The following is an 11,702-nucleotide window of genomic DNA, read 5'->3' on the forward strand; positions in this document are numbered from 1 at the left end:
AAGCAAGACTACAGTCATTGATGGTCTTACCAGATTTTTACCATTTAGGTAGGACGGAGGTTTTACACTCCTACTCTTAAATGTATGGGGATTTTTTTTTTTTTTAGAGCTGAATTATCAGACTTAAATTGTGATGGTCCTTCAGCCTTCATTACACAGATAAGCAAAAGCAAGGCAGGCCCACATGAACCTAACATATGACAGATTTTGAGAATTGAGACAGACGTTTAACTTTTTAAGGACAGGATAATTCCCGTGTTTCAGCTCTGTCATGATAGAGAAACTAAGTCAGCAAATGGTGTATAACCTCAAACGTGAGTTAAGAGTTTGGGCCATACCAGCTCCTTTTTCTGCTCTGAAATCCTTCAGATTTAAAATTAGATGCTTATTTTGTGTAAAGAACACAGACATTTCAAAGAAAAAAAACTAACCCAAAATAAGCTTTATTGCAAGAAAAGTGTTGTCTTACTGATACAGAGCTTCAAACCAACCTTTTTTGGTTTTTTTCTTACAAACATGTGATTAAAAATATACAGTTTCTTTTTCTTTTCAAGATCCCCAAACTCAAAAAAAAGAAAAGAAAAATCACTGAGTATAACTTGATATAATCTTTGGTCAGCACTGATATGCAACTGAAACAATCCTGGAGTCAGCATGTGCTTTGACTATTTTCACATATGAGATTCTGTTACATGACTACTTACAGGTACCAGCTGTCCAAAAAAAGCACCATTGAGACATACACTTAACACATAATGGTAAGACATAAAAAAAAAAAAAAAAAGACTAAAATAAACTAAATGACAACTCATCATACAAATATCTTTCTTACAAAATAAGATACGATATAATGAGGCTTACGGTGTATAACTACAGTATTAATGAAACTTCTAACAAATGGATTTCAAATACACATTTTCCTTGTCTGCGCTGCAGAATTAGTTTGCACATATGGCAGTCCTGATGCAGCTCTCAGTTTTTAGTAAATGCACCATTAATTCAAGCCAGCACCAAACAGTATGACACATCACACATTCTCTTCAGAGAAAGACATCTTCTTCAGCTGCCTACAGTAATGCAAGTTTATAGAGCACCATTTCTGAGAATGAGGTGTGGTTTCATGTGTGGTTCCTTGAGGTTATTGGAAAGAAGTACAGTACAGTTTGGTTCTGCAATTCTAATGGTACTAAAAGCAGTCAAGGTATTTTGCTACAGTGGTTGTGCCTCTTCTTCCACTATTTGATATGGCTGATTCAGAATACAATTCTATTCAGCTGCTGTGAAATACAATCTCTGCAGAGACTGATATTGTAATTCTTGTCCTTTAAGACACTTTTTTTTTTTACTTTTTTTTGAATACTCAAAGTTTTGCAAAAGCACTTTAGAATATTCAAAAGATCAGAAGATGTACTGTGGTCCTCTTTCAGCTCTGATACTTTAAAAAAATTACTTATATACTCTTTGGATGACTGGCCCAAACACAAAACAAAACATCTTTCAAATATTCTTTTTTTTTTTTTTTTAAATGAAAAAAGTACCTCTGAAGTGTTATAGCTCAAATTTATAAATCTAAAGAAAAACAAGCAAGTTCCCCTTTTTGTTTACATAATTTGTTATTTTCTCCATATATTACTGCATTAAAAATAAATAAATGTCTATATTTTTTTTTAATTAGGAACTATAGCAAAATACCGAAAGTGTTACAGACTGCTAATAGGAAAAAAACAGCTCACATTTTTGTGCCATTTAGTGCCATATGATGACTTCTAGAACTTTAGCTTTTTAATATACTTTTAATTGAGGTTATATAAAAGATACAGTAACCATGATCGCCACTGTAATCTAAGTTTTGGTCATGGCAAAGTTTAAGGTACCCTCCTGCAAGGGTGGTCCTGCAGTCTTGGCAGGATGGAAGGAAAGAGGTCTTCTCCTCTCCCTTCCTCCCCCAAAAAGTCAGTGGCTTCCAAAGCCTTTGGAAAGAAGATATGCTCAGGTGGATAGACAGGTGAAGAGAAGCAACTCTGGATTCAGTCTGGGAGACGGCTAGTAGAGGTCTATCCATAGCCTCATTCTGAGAGCCTCCCCGAGCTCTCCTATGAGGTAGTTGTCCTCACTGCTGTCTTCCAGCTTCTTTAGCTCCTTTTTCTTATATAGAGGAATGCTGGTGATTTCTAGTGTGTGAGATCCAGGCACTGACTTTTTCTTAACTGTGTGCAAATAACTCAATCCATCCCTCTGATGGATTTGAAAGATGCCATCATCGTTCCCATGTGAGATGATGTAGCGCACGTGGTTGGTTAGGGGCTCAATGGCTGGCATGAGTTCTAGGATGTGCTCCTTGTTGTCAAGTCTGGAGACGTTGACTCTCATCTTCAAAGGACTATCCATGTCTAGACTTTCCAGGCTAATCTGCTTGATCTGAAGTAGAGGAGGAAAGATTATTTATAGCAGGAGAGAAACAGATATTCACTTGCACTGAGAGAAGAATAATATATGATTATTTCTGCATTCGTCAAAATCTAGCTGTAAATCCTAAGGCTTCTCATACAGGGTTAACAGGGTAATTAAAGTTACAGCACGAGGTCTACAGAGGGGACTCAGATTTCAGATTCTTGTCAGAATCTGTTTAACTTCATGCTTGCAAAAAAGTCCGTGTAAAGAAGAGGCCTATGTTTACTACTGCAGCAAAGACTGTATGTGAGGCACAGTCTTCTTCTTATGATCAACTTGAGTGAGGAACATTAGAGAAATACATATCACAACACTGTATGGGAATTTGCTGAAACTCCTAGTAAAACTGTTTTAATGAATCCAGGCTTCTAAAAACAAGCAGGCTCAGTATTTGGTGATAAGGAAGTACAGTGATTATAAAGAAAACTGAAGTAAGGAGAGAACTGCTGTATTGTTATCCTTCTACAGAAGGGGCTATTATGTCATGTTGTCCAATTACATCCTATTTGCACCACTGAAAGGAGTCTGGAAAAAAGTCCCAGCATTGTTTTTCTGACAAATCAGTGATGTGTTGTCTTTTAATGTCAGCTTCTGTGTAGTTATGGTGCAGGTGTGAATCTGTCCAGAGTTGTTAGCTGTGAACACACTTGGGGGTGGGTGGGGACAAGAACTAGTGCATTCCCAGGAAACTCATCTAACAAGCAACAGCTTTTGAAAGTGCTTCTAGAAAAATATGTAGATTTCTTTAGGAAACCTGATACTAAGTGTACAGCTAGCCTACATTTTAAGGTCCTTTCATGCTTGTAAAGATAGCAAAGGATTTCTCTCTCTAAGGGAATTCAAATCACATGTGAGTACATATGTGTACTAATACGTAATGTAATTGAAAACACATAGTGAAAACAAGGAAAATTTGTGGACAGGAGCAAGTACTATTGTGTATTAAATCCCGCACCCCATGGATGTCATTGTTAATGAGATTATTTCTTTTTTTCATGTAGTTTTATGGATGTGAAACCTTTCACTTTTATGGCTCAGGTAGTTCCAGTATGAGAAACTGAAAAGGTTAATGCTATAAAGAAATCATAATTACAAGATATAACAATTATGAACTAGGTATGAAATTAACTATGTAATAGAAAAAAAATGCTTCTTTAAAGCATCCATGTATTTCTGTGGTGAGTTGACCACAGAATTCAAACTGTGTCTCACAACACCCTCATAGGCAAGCTCAGGAAGTGCAGACTGGATGAATGCACAGCTGGATGGATGGCTGGATGGCAGAGCTCAGAGGGTTGTGATCGATGGTGCAGATCTGGTCGGAAGCCTGTAGTTAGTGGGGTTCCCCAGGGCTCAGTACTAGATCCAGTCCTGTTCAACCTGTTCATCAATGACGTGGATGAAGACTGAATGCACCCTCAGCAAGTTTGCTGATGATACCAAACTGGGAGGAAAGGCCGACACACCAGAATGTGCTGCTATTCAGCAAGACCTGGGCAGGCTGGAGGACTGGGCAGAGAAGAACCTGATGAAGTTCAACAAGGGCCAGTGTAGGGTCCTGCACCAGTACAGTTAGGGAATGACCTGCTGGAAAGCAGCATTGCAGAGAATGACCTGGGAGTTCTGGTCAACAACAGGTTTAACATGAGTCAGCAACGTGCCTTTTTGACTAAGAAGGCCAATGGTATCCTGGGGTGCATTAGGAAAAGTGTGACCAGCAGGTCGAGGGAGGTTATCCTCCCCCTCTGCCCTGGTGAGGCTGCACCTGGAGTACTGTGTCCAGTTCTGGGCTCCTCAGTTTAAGAAGGACAAGGAATCACTGGAGAGAGTCCAGCAGAGGGCTACAAAGATGATTAGGGGGCTGGAGCATCTTTCTTATGAGAAAACACTGAAAGAGCTTAGTCTGTTCAGCCTGGAGAAGGCTGAGAGGGGATTTCATCAGTGTTTATAAATCCAGGATGGATGTCAAGAAGATGGGACCAGATTCCTTTCAGTGGAGTCCTATAAGTAAGAGGGGCGTATTTGCAAGGTGAGGCCCACAGAACAGGTGACTAAAATTGACCAACTAAGTATTTAATCCCATATACGTCATAAACTCTATAAAAGTGGAAGATCACAAGGGTCTCATTCTCTTCAAGCCTGCCTGTCGTGCCTGTGATCCGAGGTCTAGTTCCAGGCCCTGCATCCCTGAATCCAGTTCTGGTTTACTGCAGGATCCAGCCCAGGAGTTCCAGATACCTGCCCTGCAGCTGTCAGAGCAACGCCAGCTACACCAAACTGCACTACCGCCAGAAATTCAAGATTGCTTTTATATATTTTGTATTATTTTCTCTATTTATTGGTAGCATTAGTAAAGCATTTTTAACTTTTCCAACTTGCAAGTCTCTCTTCCTTTTCCTCCTATTGCCTTTCCTTAGTGGGGAGAGCAGGAGGTTAACAGGAGCAACTGCCATGGTCTAGTGTCACCCAGCAGTAAATGGTGACATGCCCAACAATAGGATGAGGGACAATGGGTACAGACTGAAGCAAAGGAGGTTTCATCTGAATATGAGGCTGCCAGAGCACTGGAACAGGCTATCCAGAGAGGTTGTAGAGTCTCCTTCTCTGAAGACATTGAAGACCTGCCTGGAGACATTCCTGTGTGATCTCCTCTGGGTGAACGTGCTTTAGCAGGTGGGTTGGACTAGATGATCTCCAGAGATCCCTTCCAACCCCTACCATTCTCTGATTCTGTGATTCTATGAACAGGTCCAATAGGGAACAATGGTGTGAAGTGAAACAGGATGTTTGTGGGGAGTACGGATGTGTATGAAAAAAGTGATGTAAAAAGTGTAAATAGTAGGCCTGTCTTTTCATGAGTTTCTCATAACTTGTTTTTAAAAGCCCACAAAATGGAGTTAAAAAAACTTAAGTGTGAATTGTAATTCTCTAGTACCCTCAGCAATTCTGCAAATATTGGACTTAAGTGTACCAGGTGGGTCATGGACAAGAGTCCCCCCCAATTGTCAGCTACTATGGAATAGACACTTAGACTAAAACGATCTGCAAGAAGATCTATTAGCTGTCCCAGACCATACATTGCTGTCCAGTCTCCTCATGACAGCAGGACAGATTGCAGACATGACTAGTTTCCCAACTTTCTGTAGTCACAAGAAAGTTATTTCACTGAATATATTTTGAGAAAGTAGACCATGCCTTGCACTACAAAGGATTCTTAACAAGCTTTAAGACTTCACATGTTCACAGTCGTTGATGTCTTTCTGATTGTCACATCATTCCTGCCAATAGGACCCAAGTGTGAAAAACACTGAGGCAGGGGAAAAAATATTTTTGCCATTGAATGTGGCCTGTTAAAAAGTTTCCTCCATTTACTGACAATGTGGGGTCTGGTATCTCAGAAAATACTTCAAAATACATTATAGTGCTATCCTGGTACGTACAATGTCATTAACACTTCTCTTCCTCCTGTTGTCCTTTTTGGAGTAGCCATTGATTTTGCACTCATAACATGCTTCAGGGGACAAAGCATTCTCTTCATCAGCATCTCCATCCAGTGGTAGGTACTGCCCTTTGTTAAATCCCATCCCTGAGACACAGTGGCTGTTGAATAAAAACATCTGTTTTAGTTACTTTTTGTGGTTTTATGAAGTGTCCTGTTAAATGGAAATTGAGTGTATGTGATCTGTAACATGGTGTCTTTGTCCCCTTCCTTTCCCTTCCTCAGTAGGAGGTCTTCGAATTAATTTTCTTCACAGTAGTATGGCATACTGAATGAAATACAACTGTTGGCTGAAGGCCTGTAGGCTCTTCTAATTTTAATTTACAAGTTTTACAAAGACACAAACAAAACCAGCCTGCCATGAACTTTGGAACTAAACAATTCAACCATTGTCATGTACCAGAAAAATGTTATTTTGTGTTTAATGTTCTGGGTTGATCAGTGTGTCTTAAAACCTTTAATTATGTCTGTACAGATGGTACCTATCCTAATACAGTAACAGTCCTCATTAAACAGGTTTGTGAAGTAGTTCTTGTGTGGATACTGGGTGAGAAAGCAGAACTAATTGCTTAACATCACTTATGTACTGGATTTAAAATGAGTGTCATGCTGCATGTACAGACATGTCTCCTTTTCCAGCTTTTGTGCTAAGGGAGCATAAAGGATGACTTAGTAGCTTGTCCTTCATTTGCATTTCCACTCTTCACTCTGGCTATGGTGTAGCATTTTATGGCTTTCTGAATGTGTCTTGGTTGAATGACTGTGGAGATACTCACCCTTGTCCAACTCGGTAATAGCCAGGTGGACAGCCACAAAGATAACCTCCTTCAGTGTTGGAGCAACCATAATTGCAGGGGTTCTTGGTGGAAGAACACTCATTCACGTCATGGCATGCACTGGAGAACTGGTCATAAGAAAATCCAGATGGGCAGGCACACTTGTAACTTCCAAGTGTGTTGTAGCAAGAAGCAGAGCCACATGTGTTAGGATTGGAGCATTCATTTTCATCTAGTATGTAAACAAAAATATATTGATATCTTCTAATCTGATAGACACGTGACAAGCATGATGTAGCTAACAAATTAGAATATCTGCAAGTCCCACAGCTCTGCTAAATCCTTAACCTCATTACCCATAGAGACTTGGTCTCTAAAGGAAAAGTACATTGACAAAGGTCCCAAACACATATAGCTGGGCTGCAGAGGTATTTTAGGATACTATTACTGTTCACCTTATATTGACTGAATGCTCCCCCATCCTTCAAAGTATGGCTGGTGTTTTGCTTATGGGTCATCTTTCTCCTGGCAGAGTACCCTCCTACCATATAAGGTCCACAGAGGAGAAATAAGCTGGAACTCCAATCATACTGCCACCACGATAGTTCTCCTGGCCACCTAGCAATGGGGAGAAGTTAGCACATACTTGTGGTGGAAACCTGAAGGCTCTGCAAGGGGAAATCCAATCTAAGTAGCCAACCAAAATGGAAGATGTGTTGTCTTTGCCTTGTGGATGCTGAAATATGGTACAGAGAAGATGACTCATCTATTTAGTGTGACTGATTTGCTCCAGGCTATATTGTGAAAAATGAGTAAAAAAAATAGCTTGTTGTATGGAAGATCATGCTTTTGATAGTTGGCATGTGTTGTCTGTTTTATTTCTCTTACCAAGGTACTGTTTTCCTGTAGGTGTTTTCCTTTCCAATACCATTAGAACATGCTTTACCATTCTTGCCTGCAGTTACTAGGAGACATATAATTTTGAGGACTATCTATAATATTCAGAGAATGTAGCTGGTTTGGAGGTTTGTAAGAGTTGTTTGTTGTGTATTTCTGCCAGTCTCACTTCAGTTCTTTGCTTTCTTTGCTGTAGAGCACTATTAAGTAAGGAGTGATGATGGTGGTTGGGATTTCTCAAAAACTGCTGGTGTGCTACTTAAAGTAAAATGGGTGCAATAAACTAATTCATATGTCTAGGATCAGGACAGTAAGATCAGCCTATAAAAAATGTGCGGCAATGCTCACAGCCATCCTCTGATTACAACACCACTGACAGAAAACCATGAAAGCAAACCTGAAAAGGTAAATATGTTGCTATGGTGCCTTGTGAACAGTACAGAAGGGGGTTATTTAGGTGTGTCTTGCATTTTATTAAAAGAAAAATTCCCACATTGAGCTAAATCTACAATAAAAGTGGTGAGCTGATATTTTTTGGATATTTTTTCTTCCTGTTTACTATGGATACTATTCTGTAGTGTTCTCAAATTGCTAACGATGGTGATTCTTAAACTTTCTTTTTTTTTTCTCCAGTAGTGGTATTTACATTGATGGTTTTGGGAATTCAATAAACATCTTTCTACCTTTCTAAGAAGGGGATTTTCCCAAGGAGAAGGGAGTCAGAATTTAAGCCTTACTAGGAAAACTCATTGTTACACCATTAATTTATGTTGGAGTATTAAGGAAGGAGGGTGTGAGAGTTAAAAAAACTTCATGTTTGCATACCCTCTGACCTGCCCATTCTTGTCCTCGCCTTGCAGTTGTCACTATAAACACTATGACGTTTTCGTTGTTTAAGTATATTCTGTGCTGTTTGTTTCCTTACCAACACATTGATTCCACTGGTAATGCTGAATATATCCTTGTGGGCATCCACATCTGTATCCACCTAGGATGTTTTGACAGCCATGCTGGCACCTATGGTTTCCATCACATTCATCCACATCTTTGCAATCAGGAGAGAAGCAGAACATGAAAGACTTCACAATTATACACATTGCAAATACATTACTCACTTTGATCACTATTATTGAAACACCAGTATTTCTGACAGAGGTCTAGTGCTTTAAGATGGAAACACCATTCAGGTTGGTCTTTTGGAAAGCCTGAAAGTAAATTAATGTAGTGTTGTTTCTGTCTAACAATAACCTGATTTTGATTTGAACATTTGAGTCTTTACTCAAATTTGAAGAAAAAACACTATTCCTGGTAATCCCACATGATATTGCTTTGGTGTCATGTTTAGAATCTGAATGTTTTTTAATTTCAGTTTTCAAAACAACTATCTAGGACTAAACTTTCAGTTTCCTGGAACATACTGAAGCATTTGAACATGGGGAAAAAATACTGAATTTGGATGTAAGTGCTTACCTTTGCAAGTAAAAAGAAAAAGCTACCTAAAAAGTCTCTGAGTTATGTGTAAATAAAGGAGAAAGACACACAAAAAACCAAAATGTAAAACCTCAGTCATCTGAAATTGTGTCTGCTGTAAGAAATAAGTAGATTGGAAGCAGCCTAATGTGTCAAGTACAGTATGCAACTCTAGTAGAAAATAAAAAAACTATGCATGCTATCACAGGTCCTAAGTTACACTCTAGTTGTCCACACTTTGAAACAAATTTAATGGATTGTGATGTCCCAAAGCCTGAGGTGCAGAAAACCATCACACCCAGAACTGAAAGCTGTCATTTTATTGGTGATGGCGTATACGGCTGTTCTCATGTGCCAGTTGTGTACATATCTTGTGAATGCTTTGGTACGTATAATTTAGTGATTTGTTTAATACGTGCTGGATAAGTACACAATAAGGATGTATCTACTTTATGAGAACAAAGCAATCTGACAGGAGATAATGCTTTCTACAAGTTCTGGCTGCGTGTATTCTACACTTTTACACTAGAAATAGGCTTTAAATATCAATTCCTGTTTTAAATGCCGTATCAAGGCAGCTGACATTTTGAGATGTCATAGATTTGTGGATGTATGCCTCTGCATTTCTAATTTTCAGCAGCCAGATAGCCTAGTATTGCTTTTTAGTTTCTTATTTGCTAAATATCTAAGGCCCACTGAAGACTCTGCAGCTCTCAAATAGGGATTTCCTGACTGGGGCTCACTTTTAGGCCAAAAGAGAGAGATAAAGCTTAATACAATTTGTATTTAACTGTGGTGAATTATTTTTCTGAATGTGTACCTCTATGATAGCAGGTTTAAAGCACAGAATTTAAAATCTAATCTTAGATACCTTCAGGTGGATGATTACAATTAGGTGAAACAAAAATTGTAGAGAGATTCTGTTTAGACTGTATGAAAATCAAAAAGAAAAAGCAACTAGAGTTTTAGATGCATAAACCTATCTGAAGTTGAAATGGCAGCCTGGAAACAGTCATTCAAGAGTTCAGCTAAAAAGTCACTTTTTATCCTAGTTTGTGTAAAAATCACTCAGGCAGTATGTTCTTCCATACAATTATGCTTAAAATTACTCAAATACATTCCTATTTCTTTTTAGTATTTACTTTTACCATAGCTGGTGTTCTGTTTTATGTCTTTGACATCACAGGATTCACTAGACACAGAAGTAAGGATTTGCATTTGACTTTTGCTAATTACCTTCACAGTTTAACCCAGTAGAATCCAGAGAAAAACCCCTTTGACATTCACAGGTGAAACTTCCAGGGGTATTTTGGCAAATTCCTTTTGATCCACAAAGCGATGGCTGAGAACCACATTCATTGTTATCTTAAAAAAGCAGAGGAGAGATAAGGTGGTTGGTATATCTTGTGGCAGGATTTTAGCCCATGTTCATGTAACACTTTTTAACAGATTGAAATCCACAGAGGTGCAACAGTTTATTTTGAAAATGTAGCTTTTCATATTTAAATGCCAAGTGACCTGATGACTCATGCAGAACTATGAGTAATTAATAAATTGGAAGTGCAAGTTGTAATTCAGTTATGGGTGAAAAACCCAGGTGAGTAATTGCTGACAGTGGAAAAATCCTGCATTTCTGTACTAGCTGAACTAAAATAGTTTCAAGTAGCAAGATTCATATATATGCTTAGGGTCTAAAGACATCTGTATCTATTAAAAAGGCAGTCTGTTTTTGTTTAACCACGTTTTAAATCAGATTTCAATACTTTACCCCTTTGTTTCCATGTGGTTATACTTAGAATATAATAACATATTAAATACGTACAACTGTTTACTAAGCAAGAAAATACAAATGGTGGATAGACTGATTTTTTTTTTTTAGCTAGAATTGTTGCTTTTCAAAATCTTTTTTCTAGACTGCTGACATTATTGCTCTGTATTACTACTGTTTATACAGATTTAAAAAAAAAAAAAAAAAGAGACTTGAGAATGCTGTTCTTCAAGAAAAAACTGATGCAAGAATCCCAGTGTTTTTCTTACCAATACAAGCTGTGTGATGTTGTGTGAAACCAGATGGACATTTGCATGTGAAGCCTCCAAGTGTGTTGACACAAAGAAACTGACAATTGTGTTGTTTAGTTTGACATTCATCAAGATCTGAAAGTAAGAGAGGTTGTTGTCTTAAGAAGAGTCAACAAAAAAGAGGTGCATTTAGTCTAACTTGATAAAAATATACACTTCAAAACTATTTCCTTTGAAGTTAAGGTACAACAAAATTAAAAGTTACTGTGTATAACTTTCTTTACCTTTACATGTCTTTCCATCTTCTTGAAGGATGTAGCCCCGAGGACATGAGCACTGATAGCTTCCTTCAGAGTTCTTGCAGATAAAATTGCATGGTTTAGGAGACTGGGTGCACTCATCAAGATCTAAACAGAGAAGAGTGTCTGTTTTACTGATTTTTTTTGTCTTTGACGGGTGTTTTCTAAACAGCACTATTAAAGAGAAAAAATGTTTGTATAAAAAGTCCCCCATTTACAGTTGTTCAGAGTTCCTACTTCTTTCTTGATGGATGTGTTACTGTGGAGTTTCTAGGAGGTTACCATTACAGT

General features: G+C 38.3%; 1 protein-coding gene across 1 annotated transcript in view; it reads right to left on the reverse strand.

Moving 5' to 3' along the window:
- Positions 1-410: 410 nt before the first annotated feature.
- The window catches only part of FBN2 (fibrillin 2), a 165,579-nt gene continuing 154,287 nt past the window's right edge, over positions 411-11,702 (reverse strand). Inside the window, exons 59-65 of the mRNA XM_065045711.1 lie at positions 11,397-11,519; positions 11,131-11,247; positions 10,330-10,458; positions 8,549-8,668; positions 6,727-6,958; positions 5,892-6,051; positions 411-2,418 (exon numbers count right to left, since the gene is read on the reverse strand). Coding sequence (XP_064901783.1) covers positions 2,044-2,418; positions 5,892-6,051; positions 6,727-6,958; positions 8,549-8,668; positions 10,330-10,458; positions 11,131-11,247; positions 11,397-11,519 — 1,256 coding nt within the window. The 3' untranslated portion in view covers positions 411-2,043. The remainder of the gene's footprint in view (positions 2,419-5,891; positions 6,052-6,726; positions 6,959-8,548; positions 8,669-10,329; positions 10,459-11,130; positions 11,248-11,396; positions 11,520-11,702) is intronic.

The sequence above is a fragment of the Columba livia genome, chromosome Z (assembly GCF_036013475.1).
Source record: "Columba livia isolate bColLiv1 breed racing homer chromosome Z, bColLiv1.pat.W.v2, whole genome shotgun sequence".
Classification (NCBI taxonomy): Eukaryota; Metazoa; Chordata; class Aves; order Columbiformes; family Columbidae; genus Columba; species Columba livia.